The 13,984-nt window shown below is 45.6% G+C and overlaps 2 protein-coding genes across 2 annotated transcripts; both read right to left on the bottom strand.

Moving 5' to 3' along the window:
• Positions 1–1,765: 1,765 nt before the first annotated feature.
• LOC128760306 (keratin, type II cytoskeletal 8-like) lies at positions 1,766–3,901 on the bottom strand. The gene is made up of 9 exons (XM_053867602.1): positions 3,548–3,901; positions 3,198–3,406; positions 3,069–3,129; positions 2,891–2,986; positions 2,635–2,799; positions 2,431–2,556; positions 2,131–2,351; positions 1,998–2,056; positions 1,766–1,911 (listed from the first exon to the last, which is right to left on the bottom strand). Exons 1-9 carry the CDS (start codon positions 3,899–3,901, stop codon positions 1,793–1,795), a joined length of 1,410 nt encoding a protein of 469 aa, XP_053723577.1. The 3' UTR covers positions 1,766–1,792.
• Positions 3,902–5,598: 1,697 nt separating this feature from the next.
• LOC128760274 (keratin, type II cytoskeletal 8-like) lies at positions 5,599–8,802 on the bottom strand. Its single transcript, XM_053867521.1, has 9 exons — positions 8,376–8,802; positions 7,472–7,680; positions 7,349–7,409; positions 7,188–7,283; positions 6,946–7,110; positions 6,747–6,872; positions 6,466–6,686; positions 6,334–6,389; positions 5,599–6,267 (listed from the first exon to the last, which is right to left on the bottom strand). Exons 1-9 carry the CDS (start codon positions 8,730–8,732, stop codon positions 6,164–6,166), a joined length of 1,395 nt encoding a protein of 464 aa, XP_053723496.1. The 5' UTR covers positions 8,733–8,802; the 3' UTR covers positions 5,599–6,163.
• Positions 8,803–13,984: the final 5,182 nt, after the last annotated feature.

Below are 13,984 nucleotides of genomic sequence, written 5' to 3' on the forward strand. Positions count from 1 at the left end.
TGTCCATGATGTCACCAGATCTGTGCTTGTTCATGGAACCCAGAAAGGGTCCTGTAGTAGGGCTTAATACGGACTTAATAAAGGGGCCTATCATGTGATTCATCTGTTAGCAAAATGAAAGGTTAGATTGAAGGGGCACAACTATGTTTTCTTTCTCTCTCTTTGCTTCATTTTTGTCATCAGTGCAAGGAAGCAGAGGCTTTTCTTTCCTGGTCATACAGAAAAATCTAACCCAAGAGTAGAAAATGATGGCCCACGACGACCAAGGGAAGGGCCTCCCTAATGTAGCTCCCCAGCAGTAGCTGAATCGATAAAAATATGAGGGGGGATAGTCACTTTCCCTCATTTAAAAAGGCAAGGCTGCGTTCCTGGGACGCGCCCAAGTTGCACACCTGTTGGTGGTCGAGCACCAGTCTTCTCCTCAGCATGATTAAAGTGCCCTTTTTCCTTCAGTCAAAAATTCTTGAGAAAGAAATACTCTCATCATTTCAAAGGTATTTTGGTATTTGACTGAGCATTTATTTGAGTTCTTGACAGAAACAACAACAATACAGGTGGGAAGCGAAAAGAGAAGAGGGAAGGGAGGAGCAGAGACTGTTGGAGCTGAACCTGGGGGGGAACCCAGTCATGATAAAGTGCATGGCTTATGCCCTAAACTATCTGTGCTGAGTACAAAGGACAAATTCAAAATGAAGTCTTTTCACAGTGATTGGCCAAAGTAGTCATGAGACATCGGGAGAGGCTGATGAGTCACATCAGGGAGAGCGCTACCATCCATGGTGCTGATGGTTAGGGAGGAAAGAAAAGTGTGGGGAAGGGATTGTGAGTTTGTGAAGTCTTGGTTGATAAAGTTATGAACAGAACCAGAGTCCTCTAAAACCCCTGCAGATGAAAAACAAAGTCACAGTGAGGGAACCCAGCTTCAAATGTCATCAGGAGTCTTGGGTGTGACTCACATGTGTTGTGGCAGTGATGGGAGGGACAAGGGTGAGTAGGGCGAATGGGATGCAGCTTGATAACATGACTAGCTTAATCGTTGTGTAACAAAGAACCTTGGCGATACGGAGGTGGCAGCGATCAAGCGAGTCCTGCTCAACTTCAAGAGCTCTGGAGGTGAAGAGGGAACCTCAGGGTGACCAACAGAGGGGGAAGTGTGGGTGAGATGGGCTTCTGAGTGGACTGAGACCAGCCACACACACCTCCCTGTGTTGCTGTCTTAGCCGTTCTCTGTATGAATTGCAAGATGAAACAGTCTTACTGACCAGGCCTGTTGGAATATTGAATAATGACAGAGGGAGATACTGATGGAGAGAAAGTAGGTGACACAAGGAAGAAGAGGTGCTCCTGAAATGAAAGTCGAAGGCTGGGCACATGTCAGCAGTGAGAGACTCAAACATGAGCAGAGCTGCAGAGTGTGACTTCCACCCAGAAGTGATCCACTGTCCTGTGATTATCGACGCCGGGTTTACAAAATGGCTGCTATGAATCTTCTGTTTAATTTTGGAAAAGACCTGTGACTCTTTTTTTTTTACTTTGAATCACAAACACATTAAATGGTGAAGCAAAGTATTGAAGATAACTATCATCTGTTTTCTGTTCATACACCATGAACTCAAACAGCATGACATGGGTTTGTAGTTGCCTCTAGTAGAAAATATCTTTTGATTCATTCTGTTTACTTCTGTAACACTTGTAAGGCAGGGAACAACAGTGTCAATTAGCAGCTTGAAACTTTATTTGTTGGCATCTTGACAACAAAGACAGTCTGCAAGTCAGAGTGACAGGAACCTCTTTAATAGATTCTCATTGAGTGGGTTGATGCTGATGATGACTTGGTAATAGATGCTCCATAAGCAGATCCACCTCCCAAGCTGCTCCCAGAAAGGCCATAGCCAGTGGAGCTGGATGATCCTGCATCAGACCAAACACAGAGTTCTCATCTACGTTAGGCCAATGCAGCTCGAGTGAGAGACGCCTGCTGTCACTGAGTGACTTACCACCTCTTCCAGACGACTGCTGCACACGGACGGTGGCGTTGGCCCCTCCACTTGCCAGTCTAATATAGGAGTCATGTTTTGTTAGAGTTTCATTTGTTCATGGTGCTGTGGTCATTCAAAACATTGCACACACCTGGTCTCCTCTCCTTCCAGCAGCTTCCTGTAGGTGGCGATTTCAATGTCCAGAGCGAGCTTGACGTTCATCAGCTCCTGGTATTCCCGGACCTGGCGGGCCATGTCCTGCTTGGCTCTCTGCAGAGCGTCTTCAAGGTCCTTGATGCGCAGCTTGGCGTCCCTCACGGCCAGCTCCCCACGCTCCTCAGCCTCAGCGATCTGAGCCTCAAGTCCTGCCCTCTGAAAACAATGCGAGCCACAAGGTCCAGAGACGGCCTCCACACAGCTACAGTGTCAAGGATGAGTGGTCCTGCTGTACCTGTCCTTTGATGGCTTCAATCTCATTGGTGAGGCGGGCGATCATGCGGTTGAGCTCAGCAATCTCAATCTTGGTGGTGCGAAGGTCCTCGCCATACTGACCAGCAGAGGACTGCATCTCCTCAAACTAAAGGTTCAACACAGGGATTTAAGCCTCAGCGCAGGTCCAAGTGCGGATCATTCTGGACTTGAATAGACACCACACCTTCTGCTTGTACCAGGTCTCTGCCTCGGCCTTGCTGCGGTTGGCGATGTCCTCATACTGAGCACGCACTTCAGCGACGATGGAGTCCATGTCCAGGTTGCGGCTGTTGTCCATCTCCACAACAGCAGATACGTCTTTGATCTGTGCCTGAAGCTCACGAAGCTCCTGGGGTCAAAGAGGGAGTCAATGAAAGATCCACTGTGATCAACATGCATCTGGACACCAACAAAACAGCAGAGTCCCATTGGTTCCTTACAGCCTCGTAGACAGCCCTGAGGAAGTTGATTTCATCCTGAAGAGCATCAGCCTTGGCTTCCAGCTCCACCTTGTAGAGGAAAGCAGCATCCACCTCCTGAATTGAAACATGATTTTCAATGAACATTGTATTCATCTGAGGTCCAGCAGCTTCCTGGTCATCACTGTTTGAGTCCTACCTTCTTCATCAGCACAAACTCATTCTCTGCTCCGGCACGTTTGTTGATCTCATCTTCATACCTGTCGACACATAGACATTCTTAGCGCTCCTCTTCTTTGGTAGTTGTTCAAATTCTTCAAAGGCTCACTTCCTCTTGAAGTCCTCCACGATGACTTGCGTGTTCCTCAGCTCTCCGTCCAGCTTGGCCCTCTCGTTGCCCAAGCCATCCAGCTGCATGCGCAGGTTGGCAGTATAGGCCTCAAACATGGAGTCAATGTTGGAGTGGGGGGTGGTCTGCTCCTGAAGAAGCTTCCATTTGGTCTCCAGCATTTTGTTCTGCTGCTCCAGGAAACGCACCTTTGGAAGCACAGGACCAAAGATTTGAAATGTCAACACAATACATTCCTGAAATGAAGACTAGCTACCACAAGAGCAGCAGTTCACTTTTCTAGAATTCTGTCCCCAGTTACTTTAGACATGGAGAGTTGAGTGACCAACCTTGTCAATGAAGGATGCAAAACGGTTGTTCAAAGACTTGATCTGGTCTTTCTCCTGGGTCCTGACGGTCTGGATGTGGGGGTCAATACTCAGGTTCAGAGGGGCCAGGAGGCTCTGGTTCACTTGGACAGCAGTAATTTGGGGTCCAACAAAGGCGCCTCCTGCATTGCCAAATCCACCAGCGCTGGAAGACATGCTAAAACTGGAGCCGGAGCCGTAGCTGGAGCCTCCACTGAAGCCGGAGCCAACACCGTAGCTCGTCCTGCTCTTGACGGAGTAGCTGCCCACTGGGCCGGCCAGAGACTTCTTGGTGCTGCCACCAGAGACAGAGTACGACTTCCTGACGGTCATCATCTTGGAGAGCTTGAAGGCTGCTGCTGTTGAGAACAGAGGTGTGAAGAGGAGAATGAAGTCCCACTGACTCTGGAGCTGCTTCCCGCTGGCTTTTTAAGGTCTGCTGTGTTAGTGGGAGGGTCCTCCTCACAAATGCACCTTACCTTTACCCCTCCTCTTTCAAGGGTCAGTCCTGTATAGCCAGACGACCCTGTCTTTAAGAATCACATTTTTGTGTGACTGCACATCTATGGTAATGCTGGAGTTGAAAGTAAGAATTTGCAGTTACCTAACTGGAACTGACGTGAAATACAAGCTCAAGCAGAAAAACAGCCTCATACTTATTGCCAAAAACATTCAATAATAAAGCTGCATTGTTCTTTGTATTATTCACCCCATTACCTGCTTAACTTTTTCAGTTTTTGCAGCTACACTGCTGAATAAAAACAGCAGCCCCCATTACTGGACAAGAGTTAAGTGGATCTCTTGGTCTGATCGAAGCAATGAAGATATTTCCAATGGTTCCTGCAAACAATTGATGAGATCTACCCAGTAACATAAGGCATTGTTTGCAGCTGAGTTTATTGAATGTCTTTCATGTCAGAAACTTATTTGAAAAATAATTATATTTTATTATGAAGGCTACTTTGGGAGTGTTTGCTGCCGGGTCCCTCCCACACAAGCTAACATACCTTACATTGCTCAGAAGTGAAAGTTTGTTTTTGTACATTGAAAAGTTTAGGTTTCTCATCTCAATGTGCTTCTGCATGTCATTTCAGAATTCTAAAGTTGAAAAATTCAGTTGAAGTTCAGTTTCATGTTTCCATATAAACTGTCATTTAACAGTCAATTGCTCAAAAAAAGGGGCAGGACAGTAGGGCAACAGTGAGCACTGCTGCCTCTCAGCAAGAGGGGTCATGGTTTGAATCCCTTCCATGGTGGAGTTTGCATGTTCTCCCTGTGTCTGCGTGGGTTTTCTCTGGGTACACCAGTTTCCTCCCACAGCTCTATAACAAGCTCACTAGGTGATTGGGCATCTGCTAGAGCCAGTTAGAAGCCTTGCTACTGAGTTCTGAACCAGTTGGAGGCGTGATAGAGACTTATTGTTGATGCCAGAGAGGAGCGAGTCACGGTCGTCCGGGTGAGAGAGTATGAACGGATGGGTTTTTTTTTTTCTAAGTCGGCATGGATTTGATTTTAGAGATCATTTTCAAGTGGAGGAAACAGGACTGGACTTTTTTTTTTATGTGAGGATCGAAGGAATGTGCCGAGTCAAATAGGACGCTGAGGTTTCGGGCTGTAGGTGTCGCATATTTGGACGTAGGAGAAGACTCACACTTCAGTTTCACTACATGTCGCAGTAGGTCCCTCATCATGATGCGGCTCCGTTTCTGAGGTACAGCTTCATCAAACACTCCCTTGTCTGAAATGTTCCGAGACCAAAGCGCAATGTGACACCATATGTGCGCTGTCACCTTCATTTCAAACTGTTTCAAACACAAAATCACTCTGTAGGACAATGATGTAGTAAAGTGTTAGCTAGGACAAGTTAGCACCTGTGCAGACTCCCATAGATGTCTAGAATTAATGTATCAGTTATTAAAGTGCTATGAGTTTGGTTCAGGGTTCATTGTGTATCTTGAGTGCACAGCTCAAGTTATGACGCCACCTATCGCAACCTTTCAGGATAAAAAAAAAAAGACAAAAGGCAACAGATGTCATTTCTTGTTAAAGTTTATTTTGTGGCAGATTGTATATCATCGTGGGTTTATGGAATGTAAAACTGAGGGTGTGAAAGTGCTATTAAAAAACAGAGGCTGCAACACACCTTTCCATAGATTAAATTCTCGGTCAGTGCCCCGCCCACTCTGTTAGAGCAAGTACCAACGTGCAAGGAAAGGTGATGTTTTCTGAGGGTCGTTCGCTCACGTTTACATTCCGTCACCCCGTTGCTCGACTTGATATACACTTTCATAGATTTCAGTGCAGACAGCAGACTGTCACTTGTTGCCGCAGATTAGACCTCAGGTTGTTATAGGCCTTTTTCCACTTCCAGAAACTCGTTCGTGTCGACCTGAACAGTGTAGATAGATAGAGAAACACAACTGGTGGCAGTGTAACACCTCCTCAATGTCATGTTTGCTATGTAAAATTGGGGTGGATTCTGTGTTTCACAAGGTTTCTTTGTTAATGATGTAGCCTAGCACCAAGAAAGAATACACTGATTTAGATCAAGTTTGAGAGTTTCTGAAGGTCAGAGGGACTTCACTTCCTTTATTCCTCTCAATACATTCTCCTGGTGCTGCTTGAGGACGAGAGTTTGGACATGATCAAACCACCACCCATGCCGCTCCCTATGCTGCTGTTGGCGGCATAAGATGAGCCTCCTGAATCAAGAGGAAGAAGGTGTTAGAGATTGTAATGGGTTACGGAGACAACATGCGCCCGCTTACCGCCTCCTGAGCTCTGCTGCACATGAATGGTGGCGTTGGTCACTCCATTTGCCAGTCTAATATTAAAACAATGTTTCATCAGTCATTCATCTTTGGCATATAGTCTCCTTAATATTTCATCATTCCACACACCTGATCTCCTCTCCTTCCAGCAACTTCCTGTAGGTGGCGATTTCAATGTCCAGAGCGAGCTTGACGTTCATCAGCTCCTGGTATTCCCGGACCTGGCGGGCCATGTCCTGCTTGGCTCTCTGCAGAGCGTCTTCAAGGTCCTTGATGCGCAGCTTGGCGTCCTTCACTGCCAGCTCCCCACGCTCCTCAGCCTCAGCGATCTGAGCCTCAAGGCCTGCCCTCTGTGCAGGGAATCGACTGTCAATCATGGCTCAAGAGATCCACCTGAAGCAGCATAGTACCTGTCCTTTGACTGACTCGATCTCGTTCTGAAGACGGGCGATCATGCGGTTGAGCTCAGCAATCTCACTCTTTGTGGCGCGGATGTCGTCGCCATACTGTCCAGCGGATGTCTGCATCTCCTCATACTGAAGGGGAAAACATGAGTTGAGACCATGAACTGGCACTCATGAAGAGCTCCAAGGCTTTTCACTCGCTCACCTTCTGCCTGTACCAGGTCTCTGCCTCGGCCTTGCTGCGGTTGGCGATGTCCTCATACTGACAACGCACTTCGGCGACGATGGAGTCCATGTCCAGGTTGCGGCTGTTGTCCATCTCCACAATGACAGAGGTGTCTTTGATCTGAGACTGCAGCTCGCGAAGCTCCTGTGAGACAGATGTAAATGTCATGAAAAAATGAGCCATCATGGTGCCTCATCTCTGAAGAGCGCTGCCGTCCTTACAGCCTCGTAGACAGCCCTGAGGAAGTTGATTTCATCTTGAAGAGCGTCGGCCTTGGCTTCCAACTCGATCTTGTTCATGTACGCCCCATCCACGTCCTGCATTGTTTTGGGTATTAGTGTTGATGCTAGATGAATGTTGTGCGTTTTCAGCTTGCACCTACCTTCTTCAGAAGCACAAACTCATTCTCTGCAGCGGCACGTTTGTTGATCTCGTCTTCGTACCTGGAGAAGCCCGGCCATTAGCACATGTGCTCTTCAATGAATGTCAGCAGCTTTCAACTCACTTTTTCTTAAAGTCCTCAACGTTAATCTGCATGTTCCTGAGTTCTGCTTCCAGCTTGACCTTCTCGTTGCCCAGCCCATCCAACTGTCTGCGCAGGTTGGAGATGTAGGCCTCGAACATGGCATCGATGTTCGAGCGAGTTGTGGTCTGCTCTTGGAGTAAGCTCCACTTGGTCTCCAGCATCTTGTTCTGCTGCTCCAGGAAACGCACCTGTGGTTGCACAAACCGAAGCGTGTCATCATCTTGGATCGATTTATAACGTCAAATTACTAAAAGAAAATATGCATCAAAACAATTTTCTTACCTCTTTGGGTAATATATTTCACAGACTCTGGGATTAACATTCATTTGTACATCCTTGTCAGCCAAATACGGTCAGAAAGTCAGTTAATAACCTTATGCAGCTACTTACTTAACAATCCCATGTTTAAATATTGTGTGTTTGTAGTTCATCTCTTGTCATTTGTTAATCCGTGAGTAAACGCTGCCATTTAAACTGGGTGTGGTGAGGATCCAGGGACGCCCGAGGGCAGGACTGCACGAGAAGTCTTGCTTTGATAATGCGTTTTGATAAAGTACTTAATAGTGAAATTTACTGCGTGCCAAATGAGCAAAGATTCAACATTAATAAGGTGGTTTGTATCTTTTTATTGCCCATGTCAACATGCAACAGGAAGGAAAGACTGCAGGTTTGTGATCGTCAAACCATGTTTGAACACAGAACAATGACAAATATGAAATATACCCCTTGTTTTAAGCTGAACAAAAAGAGATTTTTATTCGAAATATATATTTGTATATTTTACTTTTTAGGAAACAATTTGAAGACTAGAGGACAAAGTTTATTTGCCAAAAAAACAACTACTGCATTCAACTGCATGAGCGATATAGGCTTCACAACCAACCTTGTCGATGAAAGATGCGAACCGGTTGTTCAGGGTCTTGATTTCATCCTTCTCCTGTGTTCGGACAACCTGGATGGAGGGGTCGATTTCCAGGTTCAGGGGGGCGAGAAGGCTGGTGTTCACCGTGACAGCTTGGATTTGGGGGATGACGGCCCCAGAAGCTGCACCGTAGCTACCGAAACCTCCACCCATGCTGGCTCCTACGCCCCCACCCATGTTGAAACCATAACCCGACCTCAAGGCCGAACTGTTTCCTTGGCCAATTGAGCGAGTGGATCCCATCATCCTTGCAGAGCTGCTTGACATTTGCTGCCTGGGAGCTCCGCTGACGGAGTACGACTTGTAGGACCTGATCATCTTTCTGGAGGATGTAAACTGTGAGCAGAGAACTGAAGATGTGGAGCTTTCAAAAGGCGAGCCAAGTCCCTCTGAGTGTTTGCCAACGAACACGTCTCCCTTTTATAGCTGCGCTGAGCCCGGTGGGAGGCTCCTCCTGCATTTAACCTGTCCTCTCACTTTTTTGGCCTCCCATGCTTCTCAGCGCTCCTTTGGGCTGTGAACGACGTGAGCAACCAATCCTGTTTAACAGGTAGAGAAAGATTGTTGATCGTAGATAAGCTGTGACACACCCTACGCTTGAACAGACCGGAGGGGACATGACAGATGGGGAGGGGGTGGAAGAAATATGTGGTTACGTAAGGAAACCTCCTCGTTTTGGGCTTACAAAAAAAAAGCCATTACAAAAAAAATTGTAATGGCTTCATTGTTCTTTCTTTGGAGTGTTTGATATATATATATATATATATATATATATATATATATATAATTTGTCATCCATTATACAGGGGTTGGACAAAATAATGGAAACACTTTAAAGCTTAAAAAGCTTTAAGGTGTTTCCATTATTTTGTCCAACCCCTGTACATCGTGATTTCAGAGGTGTGTACTGAACCGATGGTAGCCCTTCGGGTCACACTGTGCCCTTGGAGTAGCTCGCTGTTGCTAAACAGTTGGAGACTCCTGCTTCAGCATAACCTCAGAGGCTCTGAAGAGACTCAACACCATGCTAACAGCAGAACATTGGGAACTTTATTGGCCACTCTGGTGTTGATAACCACTTCCTTTAAGATAGATTAAGAAGAAACGCAAGAGGTGGGATTATTTTGACATTAATCACGAGTTAGCTCAACTTCAGTGTGACAATATAAAATAAGATTTAAAAAAAATGTATCTATTGGCAGCCCAGATTTAAAGTTTTATTTTACATTTAAAGCTGGTCACATTTTTTTAATAAAAGCCATGAATACAGACTCTTAACATGTGACTGAGTGCATTCCTGGGGAGACCTTGAAAAGTGCCACCCTGAAAAAGTGCCTGCATCACTCAACGAACTGGAGGAAAATAGACCCATGTCATACCGCCAGGAACTGCAGATGTTCACTCCCAAAACTAGCCATGTATCTCCCAAGCCCAAACCCAAAGCCATATGCTAGTAAATTACCAACTCCTCCCCCTGGATGACATCATCCAACCTTGGATTTCCCACCCGGAAAGAGGGAGAATCCTCACTGCCATGAGTTCGCAATCCAAGACGCCTGCTTGGACTGTCGACAGCGAGGAGAACTCCGGTCACATTGCAATGTTCAAACAATTATATCTTTCTCTAAATCTATTCAAAATGTTTCTGTAGTGGATTTTTTTAATGTTCTTGAACGTGGCCGTGACATAATTCCCAGCTCTGACTTCATCTTCGCTTCTGAACATGTCCAGCAACACCCGGAACTCAAGCTCCCACGATACATGTCACTCTGCTGACTTCTCCTCTAAGACTCTCCAAACAGTTGCTCAGACAAGAGATAAGCGTGGCGTCTCATAGTGAGTGTGAGATATAGACTGATCTGAGTCAGCTCCTTTCTCACTTCCCACATCGAGTCACCTGAAACCTGATGTGAGAGTGATGAGACAGGAGAGTGTCTCTCTCTTCATCTGAAAGTCATGGTATCAGATATAAATGTTTGATAGAAACCTTGGGCACCTTGGGAAAGGACAGAGTTACAGTAATGAAGTAGGTTTTTGATCCAACCAGTGAAGCAGCAGCAGAAGACTGACCCTCAAGTCACTACAGTCTTTAGACACCTGACTGGGTCAACTATGTGTGCTTGACTGGCGGGTTCAAAGACCTGCTGCACCCCGCCCTTTGAGGACAGACGTGAAGACCGCTGCTCTACAGTCTTATCAGTTATGAATTGCACATTCATCATGCTCTATGCATTTGAATTAATGTCGAGCTGACAAGTGTGTGATAGAGACACAGTGATGATTTACATGCCGCTGCCCTAACCCGACAACCTTTGAAAATGGGTTCCAGAGTAGCAACTTCATGTCAACGGTTCCGCATGAGATGACTGTAAAACTAAACCTAAACCATTTAAAAGCCTGCCTCCTTCCATCTGTGCTTGCGTACCAAGTCAACGGGTCAGATGGCTACACACATGAGTGTTAATGTTCCCTCTAATTTATCATGTGTCTGAGCAAACACACAAACCCTCTGAGAGTTCACTTAGACCACTGTGAGCGGTCACGGAACAGTGAGCCTGTGTGGATCAGGCTAAAATGAAGAAGGAACAGGCTTCTTTCACTGACTACACTGTTCATTTCCTCACCTGACTAGCGTGTAGTCTCTGTAGTCTGTGTATTCTAGACTGAAACCTGCGCTGCAATGATGCAACTCTCTCCTGTGCGTAACTCCGCCGCCCCATTGGCTCAGTACATGTGCGCATTTGGACCAACCACGAGCGACTTTAAGAGGAATCAGCTCTTAAACATCAGCCAGCTCCAATAGCAGCTCTTCTAGTTGTTCTTCCTTCCATTGCGTGTATGTAGCGGTGTCACTCGGCAGACAGTCTAACCAAGTCATTTCCAATCCAGGAGACCAAATGTGAATGCACTGATGGACGGGAAAGTTTAAGTGAAAAACCGCAGGACAGAAGCGCAAAAAACAACGTCCTGAGCACTTCATCCAGCAGAGAGTGGCTCATCACTGGAGCCCTTCCACCCTGAAGTTCAGCCTTATGCAAACTGGTTCAACTGTTTCTTCTGTTGTCAAATGTTAAAATGATAAAACCTCTATTTAATTGGAATGTTTCGGTAACACTTTCAACTCTCATCCATAATGGATTATAAGTTTATACATAACACGTAGTCATGCACTGGTGAGACAGTATAGAAGGTGATCCGAATGTTCAGACTCGAGTGCTGAATGGTGTGGACTTAATACGGTTATAGAGACTTAAGAACCCCCACCATAACCGAACTCTAACATCCATAACATCATCCATAAAGCCTTATCAATGCATTATGATGTCTTATGAATGTACTAATATATTAGAGATGAGATCTTGTGTCACCATTTTTTCTTTGGAGTCAAGTCCTGCGCCTACTTTTTGGCGATGTACCTGTCATAAAAGGTTGAAGAATCCTCCGTGTTTAATCTTCTCTGCATGCAGGAATATGTATATTTATGAACCTAAGATGCATCTTTCATGCACTGTATCTTCAAGCAAATCGTAGGAATTTGCAGGCAGTTCCGATCTACAACGTCCCTCCAGGACTGTTTTCGATAACAGTTCCTCAAAATCGTTCTCATTATTATAGTCAGTTTGAATTAGTAAAAGGCAACGAGCAGTAAACTTGGCCCTTGTTTTAAATAAGACATAATTATAAGTCAAGCTATAAACCCATTGGGTTTCATCGCACCGACTTATTGAATCTAGCAGACGTATTGTTGTGCAGATTAACTGATTGTTTGACTTGGAGCGTGACTTTGCTGCACCCATCCGCCTCAAACAGTGCCGTGTTTGTTCCATTCCCCTGCACCTTTGCCGTAGGTGAGGCCTGCATTCTTCTTCTTCCCTTCCCCATCTCTTCACAAGCACATGCCTTTCATTTCGACCATGGTGTGGAACTTTACTCTAAAGCTCAAATCTTTGCTGTCCGTCAGGGATTTGAGGCAAATATGTGTGCCACAATGGCTTCTGGGAATCTTGCAAGGGATGCACAAAATACAATGAGTGACTGTGATTTTATTTTGCAGCCCTTCCCTGCTCTGACCAGCTCCATGTTTTAACAGTGCGGTGTGTAAATACCTGAGTGCAACTTGAGACTCATAAATCACAACAGCATCAGCATGTAAAGAGAGTGGGAGGCCACAGTAGCTGAGCACTGCACACGTATTAGGTGAGAAAGGTAAAGACTTGAATGGAAGCATAGCGTAACGTGAGACAGGAGCTGACCAGGGGTCTTCGGGCTGGTCGGTGCTTGTTTGAGATGCCATCAGCCTTGACTCATAAGTTTGATGCAAGGAGCTTCAAGTCAGCGATCTGTCATCGCAGAGTCATTGTTAGGTAAGAAAATAAAAAGGAGAATCATGTCATCGACTGGCATGAGGTCACACCATGATCAGGTTGCAGACAGGGAAGCTCAGCCATCATCACTTTTTCTCATCTGACTACAAGCTTTTAGGACTGTTTCTGCCCCAATAAATCTATACATATGATTATGAGGTTTCTCAAGGTTTAGGAGCCAGAAGCAGGAGACAGAGCAGGAGTCTGTTTTAACCATGGAGTTTCATCCAAGCATCAACCTTAAGGTGCAACACAAGGAGGGGGGGACAGAACCGGACATTGAAAATACTTGGCCTTGACTTGACATGATGTGACATGACTTGACAAGGCGATGACTTGACGCTGACCAGATGAGATGGAACTCGACAGTTACTTAGCTTGATGTGGAGACTTGACAAGGCAATGACATTACTAGACGGGACTCAATCAGACTCAACAGGACAAGACAAGACAATGACTTGACTAGATGAGACGGGACTCTGCCAAACTGTTTTTTGTCTTGGCGTGCAGTCTAGTCTTTGACAGGGCAACACGAATCAATGACTTGACTAGAAGGAACTCGACCAGGCTGTTACTAAACTTGATGTGGAGACTGGACCAAACATGATGAGGAGACAGTGGCTTGTGTTCAGTAATTTGCATTAAAACTCTGCAGAATATTCTGAATATAATTTACTTTTTTTCACAAGCAATCTTCAGTGTAAAGTCATCTTGGCTCCTGATGATAAGGAAACATATCGTAACATAAATGGCTTACAATTTTGGGTTCGGACAAACTCACGTCCGACTGTTCCGCGATTAAAAACTGATTTTTTTGTGAGAGGATTTTGAAAAACGACAACGCCAGACACATTTTCCTCACCTCTATTTTGCGTGACAAGGTTATTGAGGGTAACAGCTTGTATTAGCGTCTTGAGGTCAAAGACAGTAGCTTTGCACTAGACCACTGTCCTCACGTTTAGACAGTGACATGTGCAATTGATGCGGCAAGTGAGCAGCTTTTGTGTGTTTTTTTCAGTGGCTTTATCAGTCCACCACTCTGTCCTCACTTCTTTTTACAAATCTGTCTCCACTTATTCATCATATTTCTATTAACCGGCAGCTGTAATGGCGGACTCTGTTTGCCATCAGTGTGTAACCTTATTAATAGCGTCATGCTTGTGCTCCTCCCTCCAGCAGAAATAAGAGGAATTCTTCTCAAAGACA

This window comes from Synchiropus splendidus, chromosome 6 (genome assembly GCF_027744825.2).
Source record: "Synchiropus splendidus isolate RoL2022-P1 chromosome 6, RoL_Sspl_1.0, whole genome shotgun sequence".
Classification (NCBI taxonomy): Eukaryota; Metazoa; Chordata; class Actinopteri; order Syngnathiformes; family Callionymidae; genus Synchiropus; species Synchiropus splendidus.